Below are 16,601 nucleotides of genomic sequence, written 5' to 3'. Positions count from 1 at the left end.
TTAACAGGACCCCCAGGTGATTCTTATGTATACATAAGCATTTCAACGAGATCCCCAGGTGATTCTTATGTATACACCCTGGGCTACATTCTCAGCACGGGGTCAAATTGGAATTAACAAGTTTGAAGCCCTGGTTAGAAACAACTTATGACGAAGTCGTCAGAATGAAAACCTGTCATAAATTGGGGACTACCTGTAAAAGACAAAGGAGTCATCTGATGGAACAATGAAAGAAACATGTTTGAGAAGTGGAAAAACTTCTCTGGTAGAAATGTCAATAGAATTCAGAATCATCCTGTTGTAGCTGAATTTAAGATTGTCTAAATTAAGCATGAATTAAAATTTTATACTTATGCCGTATGATCAAACTGAAATTGCATGTCTATACTTATGCTCAGGTTCTTCCAACATGGTTTACCTCATCCTACCTTCAGCTCAGATGCCCCCTCCTCTGTGTAAACTTGGCCTGGATATCTGAAGACTCTATTTATAAAATATTCTGCCTGTTTAGTGATAGCAGTACTGTAGATCCCAAGCAAGAGTATGTTGGTCATACTGCTTCCTCTAGAAACCTTAGAACTGCTTATCACGTCTCCCATATCTCTGAGGGGTTCTCCCTAGTTCATTGTGTTCAGAATCTAGAATTGCTCAGGGATTAGTGCCTGCCTCAATGAGAGCCATCTCTAGGCTGGTCAGGGGCTCGTGAGGTGACCTAGAATGAGGTATCCTCCCAATAGAGTTCCTCAGTTATAGCTGGTGACTGGGTAATAACAGTTGTGACTAACATGTATTTAGTACTTACTATATTCCAGGCATATACATAAGTGTTTAATATGTACTAGCTCATCTAATAACGCAAACAATCTATGAAGTATTTTAGAGCTAAGGAGACTGACAAAGAGGGAACTTAAGTAACTTGCTCAAGGTCACACAGCTAACAAATGGTAGAGCTAGGATTTGAACTGAGGCAGTCTGGTTTCAAAGACCACACTATTAATCACCATACAATTCTACCTTGTATGACTAGATAACCCAATCCACATTTTTTTCTGGGTGGTTCCTTTAAGACACAGGCAGTGGGAAACAGTAGAGAAGAGCAGGAGCAAAAAGGCAAGAATGATGGCAACAACACAAAGAAGCATGAGGAACAGCAGCCACAAGGTTGAGAGCAGCATGGGCAGTTTTACTCATTCCAAAGCAGCAGGAGCAGAGTCAAAGACCTGTGTTCCACTTAATGGTAAAACCAAGGAGATTAGTCAAGTGGAACCCACCAGTGTTGCCAACTGCTTGATAAATAGAGAAATACCTCTGAATTGGTTGATAAACAGCTGCTGACAAGGACCCTTTAAGCATCTCCCCACAACTTCTCTATCTGTCTCACTGTTCACCTGGGGCCCTTCGACCTCTCCACAATCCATCAAGTAAAGTGTTAACACTTGGCCTTGCAGTGGCTTGCCAGGAAGCTTCCCCACCTCCCCAGCACCCTAGCAATGGTAAGGGGGCATTTTTGACTGACTGTGTTCAGTGAGGATGAGTTGAGTACTTGTGCTCCCATCTCCACCACTTACGAGATGTATCACCTCAGTCTAGTTAATTGGTCTTTCTTTGACTCAGTTTCCATTTTTCTGAAATGGAGATGATAATGTAATGAAGGAGTTATTTTGAAACTGAATGAATATATGTAAAGCATTTAGAAGAGGCCTAGGACATTATAGGTACAATAAAAGTGTTTGTTATTCCTATTAGCTGTACGAATAAATATTTTGACCATCATTCCTCAGTGCCGTACTAGATACCAATGCTGCGGAGAAGACAAGTAGTCACTGGTGCTATTGCTTGTGCTCAGGGCCTCCTACAGCTGCTGCATATTCTAAATAGCTTTCCAGTCTTTTTGAAACCTGGTTGTGTGGTGGCTGAAAAACTTTGTCTTCTTTACTGTCTATACTTTGGATTAATTGCCAACATTTAACAATCATGGACTTTCATATAAAAATCCAGATTTCTGGCATCTCTTGGAAATTTGGAAAGCTGACACTAGGGCCATTTTGACGTGGCAATGATTGGCTAGAGCCACGTATTGGCTTCTTCCTGAGAAGAGATATGGGCTGTGTTCACTACTGGCTTACTGCATCTCTTTGCTATCTGCCTGGTATTTGAGTTTGCTATCCCTGAACTAGGTCCTTGGGTGGTACAAATGGTTTGCTCTCGGCTGCTAACTAAAAGGTTGGCAGTTTGAATATACCTAGTGGTGCCACAGAAGAAAGGCCCGATGATCTGCTTCTGTAAAGTTTACAGCTAAGAAAACCCCATGGAGCTTAGCTCTACTCTGAAATACATGAGATTGCCAGGAGTTGGAATTGACTTGATGGCAACAGGTTTATTCATGAACTAGGGTAACCTCAGCATATCACTTTCATTACAACCTGAAAGCCTGTAACTTCTATAGCAACACTTTATTGCCTGTACTAGATTGTAAGATTCTTTATGTGAGGGACCATGTTCTATTTATTTGTATGTCCTTGGCTTTGCCTTACCTATAGTAGGTTAAATCCTCATTGTTTGGACTGATGGAGTATAAGCTGGTGGTGACATGAGTTCAGATTATACAATAAGGAGTTATAAAAAAGCATATAATTGAAAAAAATACATGATTAAGGATGTTGAGTAAAAAAATTTTATGAGTCACACAGATAACATTAACTAATAGAAGTAGAATTCTATCTAAACCGATTATCTGGCTATGGAGGGATGGGAAGCGCCCCAAATAAAAGACGCAGAATGAGTTCCCATTCTTCCTTACCAGCCATATGACCTTGAGCAAATCAGTTAACATCCGTAGGTCTATTTCCACTTTGGCAAAAATGGAGGTAATAATAAATGTTTCCTGGGTGGATGCTGTGAGGATTAAATAAGATATGAAATATTACCTGGTTATGAAAACACTTTAAAAATACTTTCTAGGTATGATTATAGTTATATTAGTGTTTCAGATGAGAATCCCAAGGCTCCAGAAGCACTTGCTACTTTGGTAGAAAAGCCAAGACTAGAATCAAAACCTCATGAATCTTGGCTGCTAGGCTTTTTACTGAAACATCATTCATATTGTGACTAAATGAACATGAGAGATTAAGGAGAATAAAAATACTCTACTGGAGGTGCGTACACAAGGAATCTAATAAATTTGTTTTAGCTATTATAGCTATGTCTGTAATACTAATATACACCCTAGTATATAAAGGAAAATAAAAACTGAACTAAATCCATTCTGAATTTGAGAAAAAAAAATTGAGCATCTATTACGCAGTCAGAGGTACGCACTATGCTTAGTTCTTGAGATTTTATTGGTTAAATTCTCAGGTTAGTAACTATTTAGGTGAATTGCTACTGTTTTACTCTTAGGAAACTTCCCCATCTTGTCTGATTTATATGAGGGCAGGGGAATGATACTAAAATGAACTTTTCTGTGGGCTTGGGCTTCTGGCTTTTAGGAAGCAGAATGGTGTTTTGGAGATCCCATACCCATTGCTGTTGAGTCGATTCCAACTCATGGCGACTCTGTAGGACAGACAGAACTGCCCTGTAGGGTTTCCAAGTCTGTAAACCTTTACTGAAGCAGACTGCCACATCTTTCTCCTGCGGGGTGGCTGGTGGATTTGAACAGCCAGCCTTTCGGTTAGCAGCCGAGCGCTTTAACCACTGTGCCATCAGAAGACCTAAATTCGTCAACTGCATCTTTTGATCACTATTTTGTGGCCTTGGGCAAGTTACTCTAGGTTTCACTTTTCTCATTTGTAAGTGTATATTCTATTACCTTGAGGAAATGTGCCTAACAAAAAAAAAAAGCTCAGTTTTCGTACATTGTTATTCAATTTCTTATTCAATTGCAGCTTTCTTTTGGGTTAGATTTGGAAGCTGGAAGGGGCCTTAGTGTTTATGTTGTCCAGTTCCTAACAAAAATTGTATATATATATGTATATCTCTAATGGGTCAAACTAAAACACATTTGTTAGTCTGGCTAGATTTCTTTGACATGTATATACCTGGCCTAGTATTTCATTTCCTAAACAAGACTTCTTCAAGAGACCAGAGACATGAGAGACTTGTATATATAGAAACATTTACCAAAAACAAAATTACATAATGTATATTTCTGGCAAAATGCAATTTTAGAAATGGTGAATAAGAAGGCTAATACATTACTGTAAGAATCCTGTCAGAAGTATATTGTGAAAATTTATGCAAATATTTGAATAAAATTATTGACTACTAGAAAAAGCCAAACTATTATATCACACACTAAGTACCATATGATACAAATATAAGATTAGCTGAAATGAAAGAGACCACAATTTTCAAATAAGTGAAAATTTATAGTTACAAAAAACACTTCGTTCTATAACTTTGAATATGGTAATAATAATAACAAGAGTTCATAATTACCTATGAATACATAAAAAGTAAAAAAACTCTCGCTCTTTTAGTCTTTGGAGGTAGTTGGTCCAGCTGTTCTCCAGCAAACTTTTTGGACATACATTTATTTAATCTGTCCCCAGATATGGAGCCCCTCAAAAACTGAAAAAGACAATAGCAATATTTTTGAACTGACAAATTCAAAAACATTTTAAAATATGGCTTTTGCCCTTGACCTTGTCACTTTCCTCTTCCATCAAACCACTGTGAGGGATTTGCGAAAAACCTTAAAGAGCCAGTGTCAGCTTTTGTGTCCCAGGACAGCGGAGGAAATTCTGCAGCTGTTTGTGCTGAGACACTTGACCCCACCAAGCCCCTGCCTCACCGCCCAATGCCCTGCTGGGAACATTCTTTGACAGGGCTATATCTCTGTCAAGGATTATAACTAGATTGTAGAAGTTAGGTTATTTTAAAATGTATGTCTAGATTTTCCCAAACTATAAAACCGTTTGAAAATGACATTTGTTTCATACGTATAAAGCACAGTCACAAAATAACATTTTATGAATATAAAGCAAAGTAAATATAGATGCAGTAAGAATGAAGGTAAAGAAAAAGGGAGAAGAAGAGAATCCAATTCTTGGGTTTCTTATGCCTCTGATCAAAAAGGTTAGAGATCCTAGAAAAAAGGTAAAAATCATAAAAAGAGAACTTAGCTAAAATAGAGTTTGTAAAATTAGGAATAAATAATATAAAATATTCTAAAGTAGAAAATAAAGATAAAAATCTTGACTAGTTGAATAAAATTTTAAATTTAATGGTATTTTATGTGCACATTTCAAAGGAGATACTGAAAATTCGACCTGTTGACAGAATGTTGAGCTTCTTAATTTTGAATTATTCAAGTGGATGTGGAAGTGAGAAAGTTGATCTCATTATAGAAGCCTCCAATGCTCATTTTAATATATGGCTGTCCATTCTATATACCTTTTTTTGACATTCAAATTTAGTTGCATGCATGACTGATTGCTTGGCTTTTTGTTAATTATTACAGGACACAACAGGAGATGAAAGTAAAGAGACTGAAGGCTGCAGGGCAAATAAATTAAGAAGGACAAGAAAGAAAGTCACTAAACCACATATTTCTTCCACTGAAGTAGGAGAAATGGATATATCCATCTCAGAAGGTATCTTAGCTACTATGATCCCTCGGAAATCTGTGGTCAATGACAAACTATATTTGGTCATCCTTTTCATAAAACATTTTCTTTTCTTCCTTCAGAGAAGCAAAAAAGCAAAGGAATAATTTTTTTATTTTCCTACATAGGCAATGTAAAAGAGGGTAAATATAAGACTACCAGTGTCCATTACAGTTGGGTCTATTCCAACTCATGGCAACCCGTGTGTTGCAGAGCAGAATGGCTCCATAAGGTTTTCATGGCTGTGACCTTTTGGAAGCAGATCATCAGGTCTCTCTTCCGAGGTGCCTCTGGGTGTGGCTGAGCTCTCAGTCTATCAGTTAGTAGCCAAGCACTGAACTGTTTACACCACCCAGGGATACAATAATATCAGACTACAATGTAAGTATATAAAAATAATCCATCAAAAATATTCAAGGTTTAAAGGGGCAGAACTTGGATGATAGTAGTAAAAAAAGAAAGCCCAAAGCAGAAAGAAGACGTGAATAGGAGGAGGAGCACATTTCTGCTCTGAGAATGAGTACAAAGATCATTACCGAGGATTTGGGAGACCACGGTAAAGGTGTGGAACCAGTTTCCATACCACTCGTTGGAATTTCTACTAGACTCTAATAAGCCTGAAACAGTGCTGAAACTAGGTGTTAATTTGGAAAATGAACTCAATCCTAGAAAAACTGGTATATCAAGATGGGGGCAGCAGAAATTGCCACTGCACGGTAACTATAAAAAGCCGAGTTTTACAGCTTTTATTATTGTTTCCAAATTCTCTACAGACAGTGAATGGCTTTATGGGCTGGAACCAGTGTGGACCACTCCCACTGCCACTTGTTTGGTATTTTACTGCCTAGAAATACACTCTTTTCGCAAGAATTCCTTCCCATATCATGTTAAAAGACAGTTGAAATAATGGCAACAAGCATTAACATTTTTTTTCCTCTTTGTTATTACAGAGAGGATCAGAAAGCAAATGGTATGTAACAAATTGGGAGATGCAAGCAAACCAGTTGTGGGACCTGGCTCTGCTGAGTCTGATCAGCCTCATGATGACAAGAATTCCAACGAGCAGGTGATAGTGATAAAACCATCACTCCCTGAAACATCAGTCAGTACTTCTGGCAGCGAATTTAACCTGAACTCTAACGATACTGGTAAGGATGGTAAGGACTCTGAAACCAATTGGCATTTGGTTCTAGCCACTAATCCCAAGTTTGTTATCATGAGATAATGCCATGTTTGTTGAGGAATGCTAGGTTGGGAGTCAAAATATTTAAAAGAATTTATACACCCATCATTTATAAAGTGCTTTACAGTTCCTTTACCAACTGGGCTGCTCATCTGGAAAACAGAAGGGTTGCAGTGAATAATTCCTCAAGTCTTTTCTGGAAGTGAAATTAATGTTATTTTAAATTATTGGTTTATTGGTAGTGATGTAACTATTTTGGTACAGGAGTGTATTGGTTAACATTTTCTTTGATGGAAGTGATAGAAACTAGTTAAAAAGAGGTATTTACTGGCTCATAGAATCCATGATGAAAGAGTTGAACAAACAAGTGTTGGAAAGGTAGAAATGTAGCAAGGCAGTTCGCCCTCCCCACCGCCAGAAAAGACCTGTGATTTGCTCCCCTAAAGATTTATAGCCTAGTAAACCCTATGGGGCGGTTCTTCTCTCTCACGTGGGGTTGCTGTGTGTCGGAATTGACTCGACAGCACACAACAAGGAACAACTGGAGACTGGGAAGTGAATGCCATCAGGACACCATTTGTGTTAGTTTTCTATGGTTTCCTTAACAAATTACCACACATTTATTGCTTAAAACAACACGAATTTATCATTTCATAGTTCTGTATGTCAGAAGTCCAGGTTGGCTTCGCTGGTTTCTCTGCTCCAAGTCTTAACAAGGCTGAAATCAAGATATTGGCCGACTGGCTTCTTATCTGGATACTCTAGGTAAGAATTAGCTTTCAAGTTGATTCATGCTATTGGCAGAATCCAGTTTCTTTGGTTGTAGGACTAAAGTTCCCATTTCCTTATTTGTTGTCAGCTAGGGCTGCTCTTAGCTCCTAGAGGACTCTCTTTAGTCCTTTATCTCAGAGCCAGCAAGGGCTCTCATGTTTGGATTCTCATGTTTGGAATCGCTCTTAATTCCCCTTCTGCCACGTCTCTCTTTTGCCCCTATAAAAAAATCTGTTGCCGTCGAGTGGATTCCAACTCATAGTGACCCTAAAGGACAGAGTAGAACTGCTCCACAGGGTTTCCAAGGAGAGCCCGGTGGGTTCGAATTGCTGACCTTTTGGTTAGCAGCCATAATTCTTAACTACTATGCCACAAGGGTTTCCATTTTGCCTCCAGGCAGAGTAAATTCTCAGTTTTTAAGGGCCCACCTGGATAATCCAGGATAATCTCCTTATTTTAAGGTCCATAACCTTAATTACAGGAGCCCTGGTGGTACAGTCATTAAGAGCTCAAGCTTACCATTTCTCATCTTTGCATTTCTCTTTCTCTGTGCTTTGGCTTCCTGGATTTCTCCTGGAGGTGAAGAACAGGAGCACTGACAACCTAAGCACCTGGGGCTATCTATGTAAATGCCCGCAGGGCCAAGTTTATAACACAAATGAGTGAGGTGGGTTGGGTGTAAGAAACTAGGGAGTGGTGCTGTTGTGAGAAACAAGAGCAGGGTTTGACAAAGTACAATCCATGGGCCACATCCAGGTCTGCTGGACTGCATTTTTTAATAAAGTTTTCTGCATTGTCTATGTCTGCTTTCTTGCTACAATGGCAGAGTTGAGAAGATGTGACAAAGACCGTAGAGCCCACAATGTAGTAAATATTTACTATCTGGCTGTTTATAGAAAAAAAAATTGTAAACTCATGAACTAGAGGATACATGCCCCATCCAAGTTTACTCCAGACAATGGTTGCTATGGAGAAATATCAACCCAAAGTTGAATGAATCAACTACAACTAGGCATGTTGTACCGTTATTGATTCAGCTTGGTTAGCTGAGAAGCTTTCTCTCTTGCCCAAGGCTCAATTGAGTTCTTTACAGGCCCTAAGTACCCAAACCACCACCGGTCTGTCAGTTTGTCAGAATGTGGTGGCTTGCACATTGCTGTGATGCTGGAAGCTATGACACTGGTTTTTCAAATACCAGCAAGGTCACCCATGGTGGATAGGTTTCAGTGGAGCTTCCAGACTAAGCCAGACTAGGAAGAAAGTCCTGAAAATCTATTTCTGGAAATTAGCCAATGAAAAGCTGATGAGACCACAACAGAACATTGTCTGACTTGCTTATGGACCACAACAGAACATTGTCCAACTTGCTTGCTTTGGGCACATCATCAGGAGGGATCAAGCGCTGGAGGAGGACATCATGTTTGGTGAAGTAGAGGGCCAGTGAGGGTGAAGGAGACCCTTGGTGAGATGGATTGGCACAATAGCCACAACGATGGACTCGAACATACTGGCACCGTGAGAATGATGCAGGACCGAGCAGTGCTTTGCTCTGTTGTACATAAGGTCTCCACGAGTTAGAGTTGATTCAACGGCACCTAACAACAACAAACAACAAAAAGTTCACAACCTCAAACAAACCACCAATATGTAATTTGAAAATGAATATAAAAATCAGCTTCCAAAATAGTTGTAAAAAAAATTTCAAGGTGGTTATTTTCTTCTCTGTGATAACCAATTTGAGGCTTTCAAAAAAAATTTGTTTCAAAGAAAAGCTCCTTTTATAATTTTGTATTGTTTTTGTCCCTGCTTTGCATATGGTTATTCTGCCACCTGGGATTTCCACCACTGTGTGGGCTAACATGATGTGGTCAGAGGGTGGGGTCAGGAAAGCACTCACAGTAGCCATGTGGATGCAGGAGGGCAGGTCCTTCCAGGTGTGTGATAAGCTGAATGTATTACACGGTGTATGCTCAAATGCACTTTTCCCTTTTTGAATTGGTATTTCTGAAAGCCCAACTGCCTACTTCAATCTGCCTTTTGTGAGTGACTATGGTTTGTTTTCTGTTACTGAAATATTTCCTCGTTGCCACTTAACACGGACATTTCCCCAAGGTCTTCCAGTTGCTATAGAGCTTTGAGAGTTTCTAATTTTTTATGTTTTTTTATTTTTTCCCTGAACACTTGCAGCAGTAAAACTTCCTCTATGTTATGGATTGAATTGTGTCCCCAAAAAATACGTGTTGTAAATCCTAGCTTCTATGCCTGTGATTATAATCCCACTTGGGACTGCGTTGTCTTTGTTATGTTAATGATATGGGATTAATGTAGAGTGTACCTTGAGTTGATCTCTTTTCAGATATAAAAGAGATTAAACAAGCAAGCTAGCAAGCAGAGATGGGGGAAGATTGATCCAAGCCACATGGAGATCTCCAAGGAACCAGAAAACAAGCTGAAGAGATAAGGACCTTCCCCAAGAGCCAACAGAGAGAGAAAGTCTCCCCCTAGAGTTGGTGCCCTGAATCTGGACTTCTAGCCTCTTATTGCATTGGATAGATCTGCTGCAAAAGACCTCTCTAAAGTGTTAAAAAGCAAAGATGTCTCTTGGAGTACTAAGGTGCACCTGACCCAAGCCATGGTATTTTCAATTGCCTCACATACATGTGAAAGCTGGACAATGAATAATGAAGACCGAAGAAGAATTGATGCCTTTCAATTACGGTGTTGGTAAAGAATATTACCATGGACTGCCAGAAGAACAAACAAATCTATCTTGGAACAAGTACAGCTAGAATGATCCTTGGAAGCTAGGGTAGTGAGACTTTGTTTCACATACTTCGGACATGTTATCAGGAAGGACCAGTCCCTGGAGAAGGACATCTTGCTTGGTAAAGTAGAGGGTCAGCAAAACAAAGAAAGACCTTCAAGGAGATGGAGTGACACAGTGGCTGCAACAATGGGCTCAAGTATAATGATTGTGAGAATGGCACAAGATTGGACAGTGTTTCATTTTGTAGTACATAGGGTCACTATGAGTTGGAATTGACTCAGCAACACCTAACAACAATAACAAGCTAGCTAAATCTTGAGAAAATAAATTTCTGTTTGTTAAAGCCATCCACTTGTGGTATTTCTGTTATAGCATCACTAGATAATTAAGACACTATAAAAGCACACTGATTTAATTTATTAGCCCTCTGAGGGGATGGAAAAGGAGGACACCTCCCACGAACCATACTATAAGAAAAACAAATGAGCCCCTGAACTGGCAATTATCTGCCTGCTATTCATCATGCGCAGCTGGGAAGGGCTGACCACAAGGTTTAATTGTAACTAACAATTATGATTTATTTGAAGAAAAGAAATTCAGACAAGGATGCAGCAAGATTAGTTGATGTCTCAAAAATGAAATTAGCTGGGATAGGGTTCTCTTATTTGGTGAAAGAATTGTATTTTTAAGTGAAAAATTGATACTTAGGATATATGCCAAAATATGTGATGCCAATTTTTACTTGTTAGTCATGCAAGGTCAAGTCATATAGGGTGTATTCATTCATTCATTCACACACTCACTAGTTGAAAAGCATATTTACTGAGTGTGTGTGATATGCCTGCACAGCTACAGGTACTGGGGATACAGTCACAAGTAAAGCTAAGCCCCTGCTTTTCTGGAGCTGACACCCTAGTGGTGGGTGGGAGACAATAAACATGCAATTATACAGCATGGAAGGTGGTGATAAGGGCTCTGAAGAGAATGGAACCAGAATGATAAATAAACTATTCAATCATAGTGCAGCATGGTGATCTTAAAGTGAATCAAGGGTTTCAACTCCACATTTTGACCAGATTTCATAGAATTAATAGTCCAGGTGATTAGGTTTTATTTTTTTCTGCACTGTCCACCATGTGAAATAATCACATCTTATCATCTATAGTTATGCTTATCATCTATAGTTCCTCTGCTCAATAGAATACAAGCTCCAGGTGGATAGGGCTTTTTCTGACTGCTTCCTAGGTATACGTCCAGTGTGAATAGTGTGTGGTGATGAAAAAAATATGTCTTGAAAGGATGAATATTTTCCTTATTTTAAAATAATACATATTTACTATAGACAGTTTAGAAGATGTGGATAAGCAAAAGAACTAATAAGATACCTATGATCCTATTACTGGCGAACCAATAAAATTACCTTGTTTCACAGGAGATGCCTTTTGATCTTTTTTTTTGAATGTCCTTAATATATTTATGGCTTATATATAATTGCCTGGAGCCCTGGTGGCACAGTGGTTAAGTGTTCAGCTGCTAACCAAAATGTAGACAGTTTGAATGCACCAGTGCTCCTTAGAAACTCTATAGGGCAGTTCTACTCTGTCCTATAAGGTTGCTCTGAGTCAGAATCAACTTGACAGCAATGGGTTTTTTTTGGGTATATAATTGCCTAGTGTGTTTAGAGTACTGATTATCTGAAAATTTCAATATTTCAAAATGCCTTCAAATTTTATTTTATTTAAGAAGCATTATTCACCTTGAGCGTAACACCCAATATTTTAGAATGAGTTGGGAACACAGCAACTGCTAATTTTGCATGAAACATTGTAATTGCTACAGCTTAATTGTTTGTGTTAAATGGGAGGTGGTTATAAAGCCTCAGAGGTCTCAGAGTAGCCAAATGACAGGGCATTATCGCTAATATATTTGCATAGGTGGAACTAGTAACTTGTTTTCCTCATGTTTCCTGTACTTAAAATCTACTTAATCTGTGCTTTTAACTGTCAATCTTTATGCTTATTTTTAAAGCTTAGTTATATCTTGAAAAAGGATACTCAGGTATCATTTAAAAATTGTAGCTACTCAATATCAGAGCGATGTGACAGGTTGATGGGTATTCGGATGCAGACATTATCACATTACCATTTACTAGGGTTAGAGTAATTGTGTTCACTTTACGCATTTAAGTAGTACTTATATGGTGCCGACTGTCTGCCAGAAACAATTAAATAACCTGTGGAAGCCTCATAACAATCCTATGAAGTAGGTAATATTTTATTGATGAGAAAGCCGAGGCACAGACAGGACAACAAACTTGCCAAGGCAAAGGCAGGATTCGAAGTGAGGCAGACGGGTTCCAGCATTTGTGCTGAACCGCTACACTCTGCGCCTCTCCTAAAATTTCTGACAGTAGCAAACACCTATGTAGTGTGTACTATGTGCTAAACTCCTCTTTATGCTTTAGAAATATTCATTCATTTTGTGGTAATGAGCCAGCCATCAGGAGTCCAGCCATCTGGATTCTAGTTTCAATTTTGGCAATGAACTGACAGCGTGACTTGGGATACTTCATTGTCCCTCTGTGAGACTCAAGCTAACGAGTTGGTTGGATTTAGACAATTTATCTCCAACGTCTCTTCTAGCCATAAAGTTTTATAATTTTTAGACTGTTTCTTACAAGTCTTGAGAAGATCATGCTTCCTTTATGTTTCCAATTTTAAATTTTAGTATGCAGTCTAAATTTTTCATCTCCTTTACTCTCATTCTTGAAAAACACTTTTGTTTGCTTATTTAAACCTATTTTAAATTTGACAGAGAGATGTAGACTTCTTAGATTCAGATCCAACTATAAAAAAATGAAGGTTTTTTTGCCAAACAAGAAAAAAATCAACACAGAAAACAAATAAACAAAAATGAACAAATAATTTTGCCTTCAACTATATAGTAACTTTTAATCTGGGCATCACCAGTTAGTTCAATAGACTCAAAATCTTTTCAATGATAATCATCCCTAAAGAGATTTACATGGTGCCAATGCTATTCAGTTATAATAATATATTCTAATTTCCATAAGAAAAGTGTTTTCAGTATCTACATATGATATTGTTAGAAACATCAAAATAATGGTAACTTCCAGCTAAAGGTAAGTGATAATCTCTTTAGGCTATTTAGAGAGAACTTTCTCAGGGAGATGGTAAAAGCCGTGTAAGAAAGGGTAAGATCTCCGACTCTAAGCCAAGTAAACATACTTAGAGGCAATGAACAGAGGTTAATTCACTCTAACTTCCTTTTGGGAGTCCCTGGGTGGCACAAATGGTTAAGGCACTTGGCTGCTTACCTAAATGCTGGCAGTTCAAATTCACTCAGAGGTGTCTCGAAAGAAAGCCCTGGTGATCTACTTCTGAAAAATTAGCCATTAAAAACCCTGTGGAGCACAGTTCTATTTTGACACAGATGGGATCACCATGAGTCAGAAGTGACTTGATAACAACTGTTTGTTTTTTTTGTCCGCCTTAACCTCTTCTCGCTTCTCAATTCATCATGATCCAGTGACTTAGAACCATTCTTTATTTTACAGATCATACCAGGGACAACACTCAGTTCCCCACCCTACCTCAACTCTTCTCTAGAATTAAGCACATTAAACAAGAGACGACCACAAATCACCTCCAGTTTGTGCGTTTTGAAGCAACAGACCTCCATGGCGTGTCCAGGTCTAAGACTATCCCGGCTCATTTTTTTCAAGTGAGTTTTACAAGCTGAATTATGATTGAATGTAATTTCATGACCATTAGCAAGCAAATGGTCCTTATTACTCTTTGTTATTTTCTTGTAATCTAGATAGCAATTCAAGCTGAAAACCAATAATTTATTTTGTTTCTTTCCTTGTCCCATGCCAAATGCATTATTGCTCCCTGAGGAGCTGAACATACACTCTCAGCTCCCAAACAGCAATTCCTTTACCCAATAGAAATACAAAACTAATTAAGACTGGTAATTTTAGTCCTTCTGCCTTGAGTAATTTCCTTCCACAGAATTATCTCTTCTCTCTTACTGCAATTATGAAGATTATATTTTATTTGACATGAGAAAATTGCAAGAGAAGACCCAAGAGCAAATATAAAAAGAAAAAAAAAAAAAGATTAAATAGAAAGAATTTGCTAGATAAAAAGCATATCTCCTTCAGCTCCTAATTCTGCTAAGACTCCATTGTTGTTCGATGACTTCATGAATAATATTAAGTTCTCAAAAATAATGATTTTGAGAAATATCATATTTCTGGATATGTTTTGGGAGTTTCTGAGGTTTTATTGTTTGTTTATATCCTGTGTTTATTTTAATGACTGATCTGTTGTGTTATTTCTTAAATTATATCAAACTGTCTAGGAAGATACATCAGTTAGCACTATATAAGAAAATTAAGCATCTTCTAATTTAACTACTTTTTTTTTTTAGTGTGTTCTGTTTTATCACTTTAATATCAACTTGTAATTTTTTTCTTTGCTTTATGTTGGTAAAAACTGTGCATCTTCAGAACACTTTTTAAAGAATTCCAACAGGTTGAAATTTGGTTTAGGAAATTCTTTGGACCTGCTTACAGATACTGTTTACTCTCCATCTAGGCAAGAAAGGAGTTGGCTTATTTTTGTAAGAAAATGTGAAATGTTGCTGTGAACGTGTCAAAATATAATTCACACAAATCTCTTTCAATCAGTAAGAAAATATAATGGGTATTTTAGGCCCTTGCCAGAGATCTCACTATAGTACTGCTTGCTACTTAGTTTTTGTAAACGCTAATAATTTATTCTACTAATAGCATCATTAACAACCTGCGATATGCACATGACACAACCTTGCTTGCTGAAAATCAAGAGGACTTGAAACACCGATGAAGATCAAAAACTATAACCTTCAGTATGGATTACGCCTCAACATAAAGAAAACAAAAATCCTCACAACTGGACTAATAAGCAACATCATGATAAACAGAGAAAAGATTGAAGCTGTCAAGGATTTCATTTTACTTGAATCCACAATCAAGGCTCATGGAAGCAGCAGTCAAGAAATCAAATGATGCATTGCGTTGGGCAAATCTGCTGCAAAAGATCTCTTTAAAGTGTTGAAAAGTGAAGATGTCCTTTCAAGGACCAAAGTGTGCTTGTCTGACCCAAGCCGTGGTATTTTCAATTGCCTCACATACATGTGAAAGCTGGACAATGAATGAGGAAGACTGAAGAAGAATTGATGCCTTTGAACTATGGTGTTGGCGAAGCATATTGAATATACCGTGGACTGCCAGAAGAATGAACGAATCTGTCTCTGAAGAAGTACAAGCCAGAATGCTCATTAGAAGCAAGGATGGTGAGACTGTCTCACATACTTTGGACATGTTATCAGGAAGGACCAGTCCCTGGAGAAGGACAACATGCTTGGTAAAGCAGAGGGTCAGCAAAAAAGAGGAAGACACTCAATGAAATGGACTGACACAGTGGCTGCAACAATGGGCTCAAGCAGAACGATTGTGAGGATGGCGCAAGACCAGGCAGTGTTTCATTCTGTTGTACATAGGGTTGCTATGATTTGGAATCTACTCAACCAAACCTAACAACAACAATAGCATCAAAAGGAGCCCTGGTGATGCAGTGGTTAAAGCACTCAGCTGTTAACTTAAAGGGTGGCAGTCCGAACCCACAAGCTACTCTGTGAAAGAAATATGTGGCAGCCTGCTTCCCTAAAGATTTACAACTCTTGCTTATGTAAAACCAAAAATCTCATGGGATTTGGTTTCTTGATTTGGAGGTTTAGAGTCAAGGTGTCATGAGACATATCAATTTGTTGGCTGATTAACATGTTTAGTGCTTCTGTTCTACCTCCCATTTCAATGCATAGTGTCTGGGGTCTTAAAAGCTTGCAAGCATCCATACAAGGCGTAACAACTGGTCTCTATTCACCTGGATAAACAGAGGGAAAAGGAGAGTCAAGAATATGAAGAGGATATGGAATGTGTGGCTGATTGCCACCATGAACAACTGCCTTCTTTTCCATGAGGCCTAAACAACTGGATGGTGCCCAGCTACCATTACTGAAGATTTTGATAAAAAACTCCATAGAAGAATCATGATCAAAAGGGGAAAAATGTAGAACATAATTTCAAATTCTCATGGACTCCATAAAGTTTGGAAAAACCCCTGAAACTATTGCCCTGAGATGATCTATATGGGATCAAATTGACAACAGCAAATGGAAAGATTAGATAGGAACCTTAGGGGGT

At 38.3% G+C, this 16,601-nt stretch overlaps 1 protein-coding gene across 1 annotated transcript in view; it reads left to right on the top strand.

Annotated features, from left to right (window-relative positions):
* The window catches only part of LGSN (lengsin, lens protein with glutamine synthetase domain), a 38,396-nt gene that overhangs the window by 14,109 nt on the left and 7,686 nt on the right, over positions 1–16,601 (top strand). Inside the window, exons 4-7 of the mRNA XM_004381381.1 lie at positions 1,329–1,493; positions 5,457–5,597; positions 6,560–6,757; positions 13,908–14,074. Coding sequence (XP_004381438.1) covers positions 1,329–1,493; positions 5,457–5,597; positions 6,560–6,757; positions 13,908–14,074 — 671 coding nt within the window. The remainder of the gene's footprint in view (positions 1–1,328; positions 1,494–5,456; positions 5,598–6,559; positions 6,758–13,907; positions 14,075–16,601) is intronic.

The sequence above is a fragment of the Trichechus manatus genome, unplaced genomic scaffold (assembly GCF_000243295.1).
Source record: "Trichechus manatus latirostris isolate Lorelei unplaced genomic scaffold, TriManLat1.0 scaffold00083, whole genome shotgun sequence".
Lineage (NCBI taxonomy): Eukaryota > Metazoa > Chordata > Mammalia > Sirenia > Trichechidae > Trichechus > Trichechus manatus.
This window is presented reverse-complemented; position numbering and strand designations above follow the sequence as displayed.